At 44.6% G+C, this 17,664-nt stretch overlaps 1 protein-coding gene across 2 annotated transcripts in view; it reads left to right on the forward strand.

The window, feature by feature from the left end:
* LOC124002925 (protein phosphatase 1 regulatory inhibitor subunit 16B-like) overlaps nucleotides 1-5,538 on the forward strand; it is a 188,128-nt gene extending 182,590 nt beyond the window's left edge. For both annotated transcript variants that reach the window (XM_046310772.1, XM_046310770.1), the window contains exons 9-11: nucleotides 416-545; nucleotides 990-1,167; nucleotides 3,115-5,538. In XM_046310772.1, the coding sequence (XP_046166728.1) occupies nucleotides 416-545; nucleotides 990-1,167; nucleotides 3,115-3,600 (794 nt within the window). In that variant the 3' untranslated portion in view covers nucleotides 3,601-5,538. The remainder of the gene's footprint in view (nucleotides 1-415; nucleotides 546-989; nucleotides 1,168-3,114) is intronic.
* Nucleotides 5,539-17,664: the final 12,126 nt, after the last annotated feature.

A 17,664-nucleotide genomic window follows, 5' to 3' on the forward strand; every position in this document is an offset into this window, starting at 1 on the left:
GTGTTGCTTTGTATTGGTTTTTGTGGTGTTGTGTTGCTTTGTATTGGTTTTGTGTTTGTTGTTTTTGTGGTTTTGTGTTGCTTTGTATTGGTTTTTGTGGTGTTGTGTTGCTTTGTATTGGTTTTGTGTTTGTTGTTTTTGTGGTGTTGTGTTGCTTTGGGGTGGGAGGGTTTAGTTGCCTTTTGTTCTGCTATTTATTTTGCTTAATTGTTCTGTTTTTTGGTTGTAAAAAACAAACATAACATAAACCCCTACCAGGCCACAGAGCAGTGGTTGATGGGAAGATGTGTTTTGGTCTCCTTGTTCACTGTGTGACCTCCGACCTTTAGACCTGTGCGAGGACGAGAAGTTCCGAGCCATCCTCTGTGTGTGTGTGTGTATTTTCCTTGTGTAACCTCTAACCTCTGACCTTTAGACCTGTGTGAGGACGAGGAGTTCCGAGCCATCCTGCTAGACCTGAAACACAAACACGACATCATCATGAAGTCTCAGCTTAAACACAAGACCTCCCTGTGTAGGAGGACATCCAGCGCAGGCAGCCGTGGGTATGTACTGACCTCTACTGGACAGAAAGGAAACTGCATGCAGACTATTACATTTGTGTGTGTTTTTTATTTTACCTTTATTTAACCAGGCAAGTCAGTTAAGAACAAATTCTTATTTTCAATGACGAGGAACAGTGGGTTAACTGCCTGTTCAGGGGCAGAACGACAGATGCGTACCTTGTCAGCTCGGAGATTTAAACTTGCAACCTTCCGGTTACTAGTCCAACAACATGAGGCTACCCTGCCGCCAAAAGCATCCCCGCTATCTGCTACTACAGTAGTGTTGTTCAATGTACTAACACATGATTCAACTAATAGCTGAGTTTTCTTATAAATCAGGAGTTAGTGCTGGTATAGAAGTCAAATATAAACCTCCAGGACTGTGATAAATAAACCCTGATTTACAGGAACACTGAACCCCTCTCCTCCCTGCGTGTGTTTTAGGAAAGTGGTGCGGAGGGCAAGCCTGTCTGACAGACACAACCTTCGTGTGAAGGAGTACGAGACTGAGGCCATCGTGTGGAGAGGAGGGAGGGAAGGAGGGAGGGAAGGAGGGAGGGAGGACCAGGAGAAGGAGACAGAGCAGGAGAACAGCCATCCCATCAATACAACTGGTACTACGGTTAGTATGGATAAATGTTTCTCCTATCTCACATGTGTGTGAAAACCCCATGTAGCCTGTTACTTTATGAACGTCTGTGTAGAGAGTAATACCCACTAAAACAGTTCAACACTATAACATTATGTGCAAAACTCAGGGACCTTGGACATTTAAGAGGATAGGTAGTATGGAGTATAGGACGGACAGCTATGTATTGTGGACGGGAAGGGTCAGAGTTCGTTAAACTGTCATTCCTGTTCAGTTTTTTCACGAACGAGTATGTTTGATATGTCTGGCCTATGTCATGTCTCTCCCCATATCGCATTTTCTTCTACATAAAGCAATTATCTGTGAAAATCGTACAATAAAGAAATATCTAATGGGATTAACCAAAGGAACCGCCAGCCTCTAGTCCGGTTAGTCAGCTTGTCTTCTGTTTAGTTTGTGAAGGAAATCATAGTAAAGGTCTGTAATAGTAATTGGTAACAGCAGTTAGTCACCGTGGTAACAGCAGTTAGTCACCGTGGTAACAGCAGTTAGTCACCGTGGTAACATCAGTTAGTCACCGTGGTAACAGCAGTTAGTCACCGTGGTAACAGCAGTTAGTCACCGTGGTAACAGCAGTTAGTCACCGTGGTAACAGCAGTTAGTCACCGTGGTAACAGCAGTTAGTCACCGTGGTAACAGCAGTTAGTCACCGTGGATAACAGCAATTAGTAACAGTAATCTGAGTGTCCGCTGTCTCCCAGTTAGTAACCGTTAGTAACAGTAATCTGAATGTCCTCTGTCTCCCAGTTAGTAACCATTAGTAACAGTAATCTGAATGTCCTCTGTCTCCCAGTTAGTAACCATTAGTAACAGTAATCTGAATGTCCTCTGTCTCCCAGTTAGTAACCATTAGTAACAGTAATCTGAATGTCCTCTGTCTCCCAGGTGAAGCCAGTAGTAACAGTAATCTGAATGTCCTCTGTCTCCCAGGTGAAGCCAGTAGTAACAGTAATCTGAATGTCCTCTGTCTCCCAGGTGAAGCCAGTAGTAACAGTAATCTGAATGTCCTCTGTCTCCCAGGTGAAGCCAGTAGTAACAGTAATCTGAATGTCCTCTGTCTCCCAGGTGAAGCCAGTAGTAACAGTAATCTGAATGTCCTCTGTCTCCCAGGTGAAGCCAGTAGTAACAGTAATCTGAATGTCCTCTGTCTCCCAGGTGAAGCCAGTAGTAACAGTAATCTGAATGTCCTCTGTCTCCCAGGTGAAGCCAGTAGTAACAGTAATCTGAATGTCCTCTGTCTCCCAGGTGAAGCCAGTAGTAACAGTAATCTGAATGTCCTCTGTCTCCCAGGTGAAGCCAGTAGTAACAGTAATCTGAATGTCCTCTGTCTCCCAGGTGAAGCCAGTAGTAACAGTAATCTGAATGTCCTCTGTCTCCCAGGTGAAGCCAGTAGTAACAGTAATCTGAATGTCCTCTGTCTCCCAGGTGAAGCCAGTAGTAACAGTAATCTGAATGTCCTCTGTCTCCCAGGTGAAGCCAGTAGTAACAGTAATCTGAATGTCCTCTGTCTCCCAGGTGAAGCCAGTAGTAACAGTAATCTGAATGTCCTCTGTCTCCCAGGTGAAGCCAGTAGTAACAGTAATCTGAATGTCCTCTGTCTCCCAGGTGAAGCCAGTAGTAACAGTAATCTGAATGTCCTCTGTCTCCCAGGTGAAGCCAGTAGTAACAGTAATCTGAATGTCCTCTGTCTCCCAGGTGAAGCCAGTAGTAACAGTAATCTGAATGTCCTCTGTCTCCCAGGTGAAGCCAGTAGTAACAGTAATCTGAATGTCCTCTGTCTCCCAGGTGAAGCCAGTAGTAACAGTAATCTGAATGTCCTCTGTCTCCCAGGTGAAGCCAGTAGTAACAGTAATCTGAATGTCCTCTGTCTCCCAGGTGAAGCCAGTAGTAACAGTAATCTGAATGTCCTCTGTCTCCCAGGTGAAGCCAGTAGTGGATAAACCCTACAGAGCCAAACTACAGAAGACCTTGAAAGATGCTCCTAGCGGCATCATCAAACAAAATGGCATCGTCTCCACGACGACGTCCTCGCCCACTCCCAGTCAGCTGCCGCCAACCAATGACGAGCCTCTATCCCCTGACACGAAGAGCGCGTCAGCCGATCAGCTCCCAGAGGACTCCTCCTCCTCCTTGCCCAGAGAGCGCTCTCAGACCCTGTCGGAACTGAAAAAGCAGAGGTCGGCCGCCAAGCTCCTCAATCACCCGCTCCTCAACGGTCACCTAGGAAACGGCTCCACAGAATCCACCGAACCCCAGAGCCCTGTGGACTCCCGTATGCCCCTCGTCTCGTCCAATGGAAGTACAGTATACTACACCCCGGCAAGCGGTGACCCGCCCATTCTCAGACTCAAACAGCCATTAGATGACGAGGAACCAAAGGAGGGCAGCTGCTGCTGTGTCTCCTAGGGAGGAGGTGGAGGCCACCCCATGACACCGATCTAAGGTCAGGCTTACTGTGTTTTCCTGCAATGGATTAAGGTTAGGGTTCGGGGAGGGAAAGCTGATCCTAGATCTGTGCCTAAGGGAAACTTCTTCCTGGATAGAGCGTGTCAGAGCAGGATGGTCTTGTGACTGTGGAGCAGGAAGCAGGAAGAGATTGCACAGAGGGAGACCAACAGGTAGAGCAAAGGTCCTCAAAGGTCCTAGATGACAATGGGAGTGGTGCTGATCCAGCCAGGTGATTGGTCCCTGTCCCTCCCCACTGTTTAACACTCCAGGCCAGTATGGAGCATACCCTTACTCTGGAAAATGACCGTCCTGATAGGACGTGAGGAATCCAGGCCAGATGAATTGGGGAGGAGCCACTGTGATAGCTTGTGGTTGATGCAGAGGGCCAGGAGGTGGAACAAGATGGCCCCTACGAGAAGGCAGGTCTTGTGCCCTATAAAGGAATAGATGGCCAGGCAACACTCCCATGTTAACCATATCTGGTGTCTTACAACTTTTGACTGAATCACTGTTTTCAAACCACATTCCTCCTTGTATCCACTGTTTCTGAAAGTGTATGGGGGGGGGGACATTGCAAAGATCCACTCCACCATGTCAGAATACACTCTCAGTAGTATTACTGCGGCTGTGTTGGTCCACTGAGAGGCAAGAGGGGAAGGGTCGTCTTTCCTAAGAAGTATTCCGGTTTAAATGCTGACTATTTTAGCGAAGGAATGTTTAATAGCGTAGCAGAACAGTATTACTTCAACGGTCTACCATCTATCTGTACCTGTGAAGGATGACAGGATGACTGGATGACTGGATGACTGGGTGACAGGATGACAGGATGACAGGATGAATGGATGACTGGATGACAGGATGACAGGATGACAGGATGACAGGATGACTGGATGACAGGATGACAGGATGACAGGATGACTGGATGACTGGATGACAGGATGACTGGATGACAGGATGACTGGATGACAGGATGACAGGATGACTGGATGACAGGATGACTGGATGACAGGATGACAGGATGACTGGATGACAGGATGACTGCACTAAAGACCTTTAAAACAATGCCACGTTGAACTCTGTCTTCTCTTGCTGACCGTCTGTATCCTAACTGACAGGGATCAAGGTGGTAGAAATGACCGTCTGTATCCTAACTGACAGGGATCAAGGTGGTAGAAAGGGGTGTGGCTTATTTGTTGGTCATTTAAAGGGGGAAAAAACAATATTATTTGAAAATGTGTACAGTTTGTTGCTGTTTATTTATGAAGATTAATGTTATGTATAAAGGCTATGGTTATACAGTGTATGGATTCTATTGGTCTATCTATGGAGAGGGAATGCATTAGAATGAGCTGGTACATTTACAGTATGTCTTGTGATCCCAGATCTGCTTGTACTGTCTTGTCACTGTCATGGAGTTGGCACAAACAGATCTGGGATCAGGCTAGAGGCACTGCACCTTTTTAGAATGGAAATGTCCCTGTGGAGTTAACAAGGTTATTGTCCAGGGATCTGTAGCTTGTGTTTAGCCAGGCACTGTGTCGGGTTTATCCTCAACCATACCAGGCTAGCTTGTGTTTAGCCAGGCACTGTGTCGGGTTTATCCTCAACCATACCAGGCTAGCTTGTTTAAGGGTGGCACCAACATACTATTGGAATATAAGCATTTCACTACACTCGCAATAACATCTGATAATCATGTATATGTGACCAATAAAATTTTATTTGATATCTTGTTTGTATTTGACATGGTCAGTACAACACACACAGTAGATACGGTGTTGTCTAGGGAACTGAGGAGTGTGTACAGTGTGTTTAAATCACCATTGTATTGTCACAGACACTGTAGTTTTCTCTAACACAAGTGTTCATTGATATGAAATAAAATACTATACTGTATTAAGTATGATATTGATTCGCCTCAGACAGTGCTTGAACATTAAGAGACCCACTACACTATAACAATTACACTAGCAATAGTCAACTCTTAACACCACTAACTCAGACAACGTGTGTGGTACTGTAGTGTACAAACACTACATCTACTCTTCTAGAACGTGTGTCTGTGTTCCAACCCTGGTAGTAAAGGAGCTACCTTCTAAACGATGCGAAACACCTCCACGATGGGACACAGCTAGTAGCCTGGGTGACGGTCTGTTCCTGCTCTTGTCAGGTCAGTTCAATGAGTGACAATAAGTTGGTAGGTTAGCAAAAAAACGATTTGAGAGGGGAGGGTTTAACCCACGTAACAGAGACTGTATCAGGGCCAGACCTTGCGGAGGAAGTCTGGTGTGCGAGACTAGTGTTGTTCCTCGGTTATCTCCTGTACCCTCCGCCATCTCCCCTGCCCTGCCCTGCCCTGCCCTGCCCTGCCCTGCCCTGCCTTCCCCTGCCTGTGTATAGTGTCAACAACATTTAAATGTACAGTCAATGTTTTGGTCAACTGTCCACTAATTGCATTTAGTTGTCAGTGTTATTGGTATTGTTGTGACATTGTACTCCAGGTATTCATACCATATAGTCACAAAGCCACAACTTTGATCAGATATCCTTTAAACATGAACTATGGCAGAAGGTGAGGTAGAAGGGTGTTTTACTATGGTAGAAGGGTGTGTTACTATGGTAGAAGGGTGTTTTACTATGGTAGAAGGGTGTTTTACTAGGGTAGAAGGGTGTTTTACTATGGTAGAAGGGTGTGTTACTATGGCAGAAGGGTGTTTTACTATGGCAGAAGTGTGTTTTACTATGGTAGAAGGGTGTGTTACTATGGTAGAAGGGTGTTTTACTATGGTAGAAGGGTGTTTTAATTTGGTAGAAGGGTGTTTTACTATGGCAGAAGGGTGTTTTAATTTGGTAGAAGGGTGTTTTACTATGGAAGAAGGGTGTTTTACTATGGTAGAAGGGTGTTTTACTATGGTAGAAGGCGAGGAAGAAGGGTGTTTTACTATGGTAGAAGGGTGTTTTACTAGGGTAGAAAGGTGTTTTACTATGGTAGAAGGGTGTTTTACTATGGTAGAAGGGTGTTTTACTAGGGTAGAAGGGTGTTTTACTATGGTAGAAGGGTGTTTTACTATGGTAGAAGGGTGCTTTACTATGGTAGAAGGGTGTTTTACTAGGGTAGAAGGGTGTTTTACTATGGTAGAAGGGTGTTTTACTATGGTAGAAGGGTGTTTTACTATGGTAGAAGGGTGTTTTACTAGGGTAGAAGGGTGTTTTACAATGGTAGAAGGGTGTTTTACTATGGTAGAAGGGTGTGTTACTATGGTAGAAGGGTGTTTTACTATGGTAGAAGGGTGTTTTACTATGGTAGAAGGGTGTTTTACTATGTCAGAAGGGTGTTTTACTAAGGTAGAAGGGTGTGTTACTATGGAAGAAGGGTGTTTTACTAAGGTAGAAGGGTGTGTTACTATGGAAGAAGGGTGTTTTACTATGGTAGAAGGTTGTTTTACTATGGTAGAAGGCGAGGCAGAAGGGTGTTTTACTATGGTAGAAGGGTGTTTAACTAAGGTAGAAGGGTGTGTTACTATGGTAGAAGGGTGTTTTACTATGGTAGAAGGGTGTGTTACTATGGTAGAAGGGTGTTGTACTATGGTAGAAAGGTGTGTTACTATGGTAGAAGGGTGTTTTACTATGGCAGAAGGGTGTTTTACTACGTCAGAAGGGTGTTTTACTATGGTAGAAGGGTGTTTTACTATGGCAGAAGGGTGTTTTACTATTGTAGAAGGGCATTTTACTATGGTAGAAGGGTGTTTTACTATGGTAGAAGGGTGTTTTACTATGGTAGAAGGGTGTTTTACTATGGTAGAAGGGTGTTTTACTATGGTAGAAGGGTGTGTTACTATGGTAGAAGGGTTTTTTACTATGTCAGAAGGGTGTTTTACTATGGTAGAAGGGTGTTTTACTATGGTAGAAGGTTGTTTTACTATGGTAGAAGGCGAGGCAGAAGGGTGTTTTACGATGGTAGAAGGGTGTGTTACTATGGTAGAAGGGTGTTTTACTATGGTAGATGGGTGTTTTACTATGGCAGAAGGGTGTTTTACTATGGTAGAAGGGTGTTTTACTATGTCAGAAGGGTGTGTTACTATGGTAGAAGGGTGTTTTACTATGGTAGAAGGGTGTTTTACTATGTCAGAAGGGTGTTTTACTATGGTAGAAGGATGTTTTACTATTGTAGAAGGGTGTTTTACTATGGTAGAAGGGTGTGTTACTATGGTAGAAGGGTGTTTTACTATGGTAGAAGGGTGTTTTACTATGGTAGAAGGGTGTTTTACTATTGTAGAAGGGTGTTTTACTATGGTAGAAGGGTGTGTTACTATGGTAGAAGGGTGTGTTACTATGGTAGAAGGGTGTTTTACTATGGTAGAAGGGTGTTTTACTATTGTAGAAGGGTGTTTTACTATGGTAGAAGGGTGTTTTACTATGGTAGAAGGGTGTTTTACTATTGTAGAAGGGTGTTTTACTATGGTAGAAGGGTGTTTTACTATGGTAGAAGGGTGTGTTACTATGGTAGAAGGGTGTTTTACTATGGTAGAAGGGTGTGTTACTATGGTAGAAGGGTGTGTTACTATGGTAGAAGGGTGTGTTACTATGGTAGAAGGGTGTTTTACTATGGTAGAAGGGTGTTTTACTATGGTAGAAGGCGAGGCAGAAGGGTGTTTTACAATGTCAGAAGGGTGTTTTACTATGGTAGAAGGGTGTTTTACTATGGTAGAAGGGTGTGTTACTATGGTAGAAGGGTGTTTTACTATGGTAGAAGGGTGTTTTACTATGGTAGAAGGCGAGGCAGAAGGGTGTTTTACAATGTCAGAAGGGTGTTTTACTATGGTAGAAGGGTGTTTTACTATGGTAGAAGGCGAGGCAGAAGGGTGTTTTACAATGTCAGAAGGGTGTTTTACTATGGTAGAAGGGTGTTTTACTATGGTAGAAGGCGAGGCAGAAGGGTGTTTTACAATGTCAGAAGGGTGTTTTACTATGGTAGAAGGGTGTGTTACTATGGTAGAAGGGTGTTTTACTATGGTAGAAGGGTGTGTTACTATGGTAGAAGGGTGTTTTAGTGGCCGTTGTTGCCATGATGAAGTATTTGCCCCCTTTTTAGTTTTCTCTTCTTTTGCATATTTTTGATACTGAATGTTATCAGATCTTCAACCAAAACCTAATATTAGATAAAGGAAACCTGAGTGAACAAATAACACAACAATTACATACTTTATTTAATTTATTTCATAAACAAAGTTATGCAACACCCTATGCCCCTGTGTGAAAAAGTGATTGTCCCCTTACACTCAATAACTGGTTGTGCCTCCTTCAGCTGCAACGACTCCAACCAAACACTTCCTGTAGTTGTTGATCAGTCTCTCACGTCGCTGTGGAGGAATTCTGTCCCACTCTTCCATGCGGAACTGCTTTAACTCAGCGACGTGTGGTTTTTCAAGCATGAAATGCTCGTTTCAAGTCCTGCCACAACATCTCAATTGGGACGAGGGATTAGGTCTGAACTTGGACGAGGCCATTCCAATCTACAAATGTGTTGCTCTTCAGACATTTTCATGTAGACTTGATTGTGTTTTTTAATCATTATCTTGCTGCATGACCCAGCTGCACTTCAACTTCAGCTCACAGACGGATGGCCTGACATCCGGGAGGCTTTGCTGCCTCATGTAGAATTCTCTGATACAGAGCAGAATTCATGGTTCCTTACTATTAAGGCAAGTCGTCCAGGTCCTGAGGCAGCAAAGCCTTCCCAAACCATCACACTACCACCACCATGCTGACATTTACATTTACATTTACATTTAAGTCATTTAGCAGACGCTCTTATCCAGAGCGACTTACAAATTGGTGCATTCACCTTATGACATCCAGTGGAACAGTCACTTTACAATAGTGCATCTAAATCTTAAGGGGGGGGGGTGAGAGGGATTACTTATCCTATCCTAGGTATTCCTTAAAGAGGTGGGGTTTCAGGTGTCTCCTGACCCCAAACCATCACACTACCACCACCATGCTGACCCCAATCCATCACACTACCACCACCATGCTGACCCCAAACCATCACACTACCACCACCATGCTGACCCCAAACCATCACACTACCACCACCATGCTGACCCCAAACCATCACACTACCACCACCATGCTGACCCCAAACCATCACACTACCACCACCATGCTGACCCCAAACCATCACACTACCACCACCATGCTGACCCCAAACCATCACACTACCACCACCATGCTGACCCCAAACCATCACACTACCACCACCATGCTGACCCCAAACCATCACACTACCACCACCATGCTGACCCCAAACCATCACACCACCACCACCATGCTGACCCCAAACCATCACACCACCACCACCATGCTTGACCGTTGGTGTGAGGTTCTTACTGTGGAATGCAGTGTTTAGTTTTTGTCAGGCATAAAAACTATTTTGTTTAACCAGGCAAGTCAGTTAAGAACAAATTCTTATTTTCAACTACGGCCTAGGAACAGTGGGTTAACTGCCTTGTTCAGGGGCAGAACGACAGCCTAGGAACAGTGGGTTAACTGCCTTGTTCCGGGTCAGAACGACAGCCTAGGAACAGTGGGTTAACTGCCTTGTTCAGGGGCAGAACGACAGCCTAGGAACAGCGGGTTAACTGCCTTGTTCAGGGGCAGAACAACAGCCTAGGAACAGTGGGTTAACTGCCTTGTACAGGGACAGAATGACAGATTTATGCCTTGTCAGCTCGGGGATTCAATCTAGCAACCTTTCGGTTACTGGCCCAACGCTCTAACCACTAGGCTACCTGCTGGTTACTGGCCCAACTCTCTAACCACTAGGCTACCTGCTGGTTACTGGCCCAATGCTCTAACCACTAGGCTAACTGCTGGTTACTGGCCCAACGCTCTAACCACTAGGCTACCTGCTGGTTACTGGCCCAACGCTCTAACCACTAGGCTAACTGCTGGTTACTGGGCCAACGCTCTAACCACTAGGCTACCTGCTGGTTACTGGCCCAACTCTCTAACCACTAGGCTACCTGCTGGTTACTGGCCTAATGCTCTTAACCACTAGGCTACCTGCTGGTTACTGGCCCAACGCTCTAACCACTAGGCTAACTGCTGGTTACTGGGCCAACGCTCTAACCACTAGGCTACCTGCTGGTTACTGGCCCAACGCTCTAACCACTAGGCTACCTGCTGGTTACCGGGCCAACGCTCTAACCACTAGGCTACCTGCTGGTTACCGGGCCAACGCTCTAACCACTAGGCTGCCTGCTGGTTACTGGCCCAACGCTCTAACCACTAGGCTACCTGCTGGTTACCGGCCCAACGCTCTAACCACTAGGCTGCCTGCTGGTTACCGGGCCAACGCTCTAACCACTAGGCTGCCTGCTGGTTACCGGGCCAACGCTCTAACCACTAGGCTGCCTGCTGGTTACCGGGCCAACGCTCTAACCACTAGGCTACCTGCTGGTTACCGGGCCAACGCTCTAACCACTAGGCTACCTGCTGGTTACCGGGCCAACGCTCTAACCACTAGGCTACCTGCTGGTTACTGGCCCAACGCTCTAACCACTAGGCTACCTGCTGGTTACCGGGCCAACGCTCTAACCACTAGGCTACCTGCTGGTTACCGGGCCAACGCTCTAACCACTAGGCTACCTGCTGGTTACCGGGCCAACGCTCTAACCACTAGGCTGCCTGCTGGTTACCGGGCCAACGCTCTAACCACTAGGCTACCTGCTGGTTACCGGGCCAACGCTCTAACCACTAGGCTATCTGCTGGTTACCGGGCCAACGCTCTAACCACTAGGCTACCTGCCACCCCATAATGGAACCCATGTCCAAAAAGTTTACTCAAGTTTGCCAAAGTGACGATCATCAAGACTTCTGGAAGAATGTTCTATGGACAGATGATTGAAAAGTATAATTTTTGGGATGACATGGGTCCCATTTGTTAATTAAATAAATAAAATGACTGTTCTTTGTAAACTCAGGTTCCCTTTATCGAATATTAGGTTTTGGTTGAAGACCTGCTAACAGTCAGTTTAAAAATATGCAACAGTAGAGAAAAATCAGAAAGGAGGCAAATACTGTTTCACTGTACGTCTTCCCAGGGGTGTTTGAAATCTGAAATATATTATGTGACCAGTGGACCCAAGTTTACAAAAATGCCTCTCCGACTGTTCTTTCCTGATTGCTGCAGCCAATGCTTGTCTTATCAGGCAAAGTGTCAGATGTGCTGCAAATGAAACCGTCTGATGGTTGATCAACATTTGTGTTATAATGATTTGTTGTTAATAAGGACAAACTATTAAAAATGACTGATTTTGTAATTACTGGAAAATACTGATGGTTGCATTAACATATTTTGAATAAATTGTATATTTTGAGCATTTTGTTGTCTTCAATGTATATCTAAAGCCATACCTGTTGCATTGTCAATCTCTAGTTTGACCCCCCCCCCATATTGTCCTCTCCTCTATGTCAGCCTTGGTGTGTCTGTGCAGAGAGAAAGACGGCCCTCTGCCATCCGTTCAGCAGCTGTCAGGCTCTTGGTGTTGGCAGAGGACCTCTGCTCCTCTCAGAAGAAATACCAATTCACTGGCTGTGCTGTGGGGTCACTAAGGTCCCACACTATAGGCTGCATGCAGACTGCCAGTATCCGTCACAGCCATAACGAGAGAGAGAGAGAGAGAGAGAGAGAGAGAGAGAGAGAGAGAGAGAGAGAGAGAGAGAGAGAGAGAGAGAGAGAGAGAGAGAGAGAGAGAGAGAGAGAGAGAGAGAGAGAGAGAGAGAGATCAATCCATCCACATTTTGGCCTCTTCACAGCTTATAGTTTCAGTCTCAAAGCAATGTGTGGCTATGAGACTTGAATACATGTACTGTAGTACCGTGGTAGAGTGAAACAAAGCCTAATAGATCCGTGTCAGACGTACAGCAAGTTATCTCTGCCAAATATTTGTCTTGTGAATGTAGGCCACCATGCAGACACAGAGAAGGAAATAGAGACACTCACAGCTATGCAAATCATATGATACAGGTTCTGCATTAACCTAATCTCTTTGGGCTGTGTTGTCCTTTAGGCTCTACTGTGTTCCATTCAGACTGGGCCAGTTGGCACAAACCCCAGTCCCTCAGTCCCCTCTGCTCCTCTCAGGACTAGGAGTTCTCCCATAGAAGTAGAATGTGTTCCAGTTCTAAACATTCTGATTCTAATTTGAGAGATCTAAGAGTTCTATTCCATTGAGAGTTGCACCCTGCTAATTTTGGGTACGGTGGCTTAGTGGGGTCAGAACCTCTCTCTGCTGTGTTCCCAAGATTCAGTGTGGGGCACCGTTGTGACAAATAACCCAGGTTAGCAAGGTATGCACTTAAACAGTTCCCTGACTGATTCAGAACCTCTCAACTGCTCTGACAGATTATGGATGAGTAATGATGTTTGATGTTAGTTCTATATCTGTTTACCATATTCTACATCTGTTTACCATATTATACATCTGTTTACCATGTTCTACATCTGTTTACCATATTCTACATCTGTTTACCATGTTCTACATCTGTTTACCATATTCTACATCTGTTTACCATGTTCTACATCTGTTTACCATATTATACATCTGTTTACCATATTCTACATCTGTTTACCATGTTCTACATCTGTTTACCATGTTCTACATCTGTTTACCATGTTCTACATCTGTTTACCATATTCTACATCTATTTACCATGTTCTATTGAACATAAATATATAGAGGATTAAATGATCAAATGATTAAATTATCAAATGATAATACCATTTTGAGAAGAAAAAAATATGTTTTGGAAAACTGGTGCTCTAGTAAAAAGAAACTGTAAACTGTAATAAAGATAGGAGCTGTGTGAACTCAGACTGGAATGAAGAATCCAAGTCCCTGATTGATATTGTAAATTAGAATATACACTCACCTGACAGTTTATTAGGTACACCACCACTTTCACGAAAACGGTTCGCTCCTACAGACAGTGAGCCACGTGGCCGTGACTTGTTATATAAAGCAGGCAGACAGGCATCGAGGCATTCAGTTACTCTTCGATTGAATGTTAAAATCAGAAAAACAAGTGACCTAAGCGACGTTGAGCGCAGCATGAGTGTCGGTGCCAGGCGCACCAGATCCAGTATCTCAGAAACGCCCTCCTGGGCTTTTCACGCACGACAGTGTCTAAGGTTTACTGAGAATGGTGCGACAAAGAAAAGCCAGCCAATCAGTGGCAGTCGTGTGGGTGAAAACAGCTCGTTGACGAGAGAGGTCGAAGGAGAATGGCAAGAATGGTGCAAGCTAACTGGCAGGCCGCAAATAACGGAGCAGTACACCAGTGGTGCGCAGAACGGCATGCTGGGAACACACAGCTGGTCGATCCTTGTCACGGATGAGCTATTGCAGCAGACGACCACACCGGGTTCCAGTCCTATCAGGTAAAACCAAGAAAAAGGCTCTAGTGGACCAACACTGGAACATTGAGGAGTGGAAACGTATTTCCTGGAACAGTACAGCGAGTGGCCATCGCAGAAATCACATTTTATTTGTCACATGTGCCGAATACAACAGGTGTAGTAGACCTTACAGTGAAATGCTGAATACAACAGGTGTAGTAGACCTTACAGTGAAATGCTGAATAGAACAGGTGTAGTAGACCTTACAGTGAAATGCTGAATACAACAGGTGTAGTAGACCTTACAGTGAAATGCTGAATACAACAGGTGTAGTAGACCTTACAGTGAAATGCTGAATACAACAGGTGTAGTAGACCTTACAGTGAAATGCTGAATACAACAGGTGTAGTAGACCTTACAGTGAAATGCTGAATACAACAGGTGTAGTAGACCTTACAGTGAAATGCTGAATACAACAGGTGTAGTAGACCTTACAGTGAAATGCTGAATACAACAGGTGTAGTAGACCTTACAGTGAAATGCTGAATACAACAGGTGTAGTAGACCTTACAGTGAAATGCTGAATACAACAGGTGTAGGTAGACCTTACAGTGAAATGCTGAATACAACAGGTGTAGGCTACTGCAGCTATCTGTCTACACTACCTCATCTGCTGGTTTCTGTCCTCACGCTACTGCAGCTATCTGTCTACACTACCACATCTGCTGGTTTCTGTCCTCACGCTACTGCAGCTATCCGTCTACTCTACCACATCTGCTGGTTTCTGTCCTCACGCTACTGCAGCTATCTGTCTACACTACCACATCTGCTGGTTTCTGTCCTCACGCTACTGCAGCTATCTGTCTACACTACCACATCTGCTGGTTTCTGTCCTCACGCTACTGCAGCTATCCGTCTACTCTACCACATCTGCTGGTTTCTGTCCTCACGCTACTGCAGCTATCTGTCTACTCTACCACATCTGCTGGTTTCTGTCCTCACGCTACTGCAGCTATCCGTCTACTCTACCACATCTGCTGGTTTCTGTCCTCACGCTACTGCAGCTATCCGTCTACTCTACCACATCTGCTGGTTTCTGTCCTCACGCTACTGCAGCTATCTGTCTACACTACCACATCTGCTGGTTTCTGTCCTCACGCTACTGCAGCTATCTGTCTACACTACCACATCTGCTGGTTTCTGTCCTCACGCTACTGCAGCTATCTGTCTACTCTACCACATCTGCTGGTTTCTGTCCTCACGCTACTGCAGCTATCTGTCTACTCTACCACATCTGCTGGTTTCTGTCCTCACGCTACTGCAGCTATCTGTCTACTCTACCACATCTGCTGGTTTCTGTCCTCACGCTACTGCAGCTATCTGTCTACACTACCACATCTGCTGGTTTCTGTCCTCACGCTACTGCAGCTATCTGTCTACACTACCACATCTGCTGGTTTCTGTCCTCACGCTACTGCAGCTATCTGTCTACACTACCACATCTGCTGGTTTCTGTCCTCACGCTACTGCAGCTATCTGTCTACACTACCACATCTGCTGGTTTCTGTCCTCACGCTACTGCAGCTATCCGTCTACTCTACCACATCTGCTGGTTTCTCAACTTGCCCCCTACAGTATGTCACAAAGCAGAAACAGAAGAGGGGGTTGTGTGTTTGCTTTCTATCATCGTGCTATGTTTAGACAGACAGGTATGTTCATTGCATTGATTATGTGATAACATGGCAGCCAGTCTGCATCTTGCTGAGCGTTTGCATTGACAATAATCCACAGTTGTTGTTTGTGAGTTGTTTGCGGAGTCTGCACGTTGTGGGGATTGACTGACTGTGGCCTTTCACGTATTGGGTAACATCCTATTTTCATGCTCTATAACATAATAAACAAAAAAACAAGAAGTGGGAATATGGTTGAGACTATTTAATGTTGTTTCAGCAGTAAGATTTTACTTGTTCTGGTCTTTCCATGACAGACTGACCAGGCGAAAGTTATGATCCCTTATTGATGTCACCTGTTAAATCCACTTCAATCAGTGTAGATGAAGGGGAGGAGACGGGTTAAAGAAGGATTTTTAAACCTTGAGACAATTGAGAGATGTATTGTGTATATGTGCCATTCAGAGGGTGAATGGGCAAGACAAAATATTTAAGTGCCTTTGACTAGGGTATGGTAGTAGTTTCCAGGCCCACTGGTTTGAGTCAAGAACTGCAACGTTGCTGTTTTTTTTTTTAGATCAACAATTTCCCGTGTGTGTGTGTGTGTGTGTGTGTGTGTGTGTGTGTGTGTGTGTGTGTGTGTGTGTGTGTGTGTGTGTGTGTGTGTGTGTGTGTGTGTGTGTGTGTGTGTGTGTGTGTGTGTGTGTGTGTGTGTGTGTGTGTTGGGGTCTACTATAAAAATGTGTATTGTTATTTATTTTAAAACACGTCAAACAGATATATATTTCCCAGGTAATTTTAATTTTATAGATAGACATTAAATGATGGTCCAGACTTCATCAGGAACATAATAACACCCCTGCCTTGTTAATGTTTAGTGGGGATGGTAGTAAGTAGTTATGGAGTACTGTTGTAACGGGGTTGTAAAAGAGAACATAGTGAGTTTTACATTTCAGCAACAGAAAGAGTTTTATACCCGTATTCAGATCAGAATCTAAGAGCGACTTGTTTGTCATGTGGTTTAACCATGCATGCATCCACTTCCTGTGAAAGAAAGACAGACTGACTTTTGAACTTCCACCCACCATGCAGACATACAACTATACTATACTGACACACTTCCAAAAATTCGAAATACACACACACACACACACACACAGCAAGGACATGCCTGACATACTGCAAAGGCAGAAATTCAGTTGCTCAGCAACGCCTCCACTCATCCGTGGTGTAACTGGTCACGTGGATAACCTTATCTCTATCGACACAATTAGTATCTGCTTCTGCTCGAGACAAAAACAAATATTAAAAAATTTGGTTGGTTTGCAGTTGGTAGGTCGCAAGGCAGGCTACAGGATAGAGCATGAAACAGAGAGACAGACTTTATGAGCGCAGTAGTATTATTGCATGAAGCGATGTTAGGGAATAATACTGGTATTTTCTCTAAACTAGAGAGCGACAGTAGTAGTGAATGTTGTTTACAACAGTAAGAGTGAACATTATAACAGTATGGTCCTTTAACTAACTGAGCCCCCCGAGGCAGAGCTATCATTAGTAGGACTGGCCGGAGCTTCATATTACACTGTCATACTGTGCTAAACAGAGAGAGAGAGAGGGGAGAGAGGAGAGGGCTGATTAAATGCTGTGGCAAACATAACTTTTGTTGTTGATATTGGTCACGCATTGGTTTAAAATGACAGTTTATAAATGGTCTATATCTGCTTCCAAACATAGTTCAATATGCATAATTATGGCAAATTACAACCCAGTAATGTAGCCTACATCACATGTTGATCTAGACTACACATAACATTAGGCTCCATGTCACCTATTGCAAAGATCCGGGAGTGCGCAACGACATATGGCATAATGTAGGTTACATGTATTGTTGTAACTTTAAGGTTTTTTTCTCCTTACAAACGGGCTCGTTATTGGTGGAACAGCGAATGT

This window comes from Oncorhynchus gorbuscha, linkage group LG18, assembly GCF_021184085.1.
Source record: "Oncorhynchus gorbuscha isolate QuinsamMale2020 ecotype Even-year linkage group LG18, OgorEven_v1.0, whole genome shotgun sequence".
Taxonomy (NCBI): Eukaryota; Metazoa; Chordata; class Actinopteri; order Salmoniformes; family Salmonidae; genus Oncorhynchus; species Oncorhynchus gorbuscha.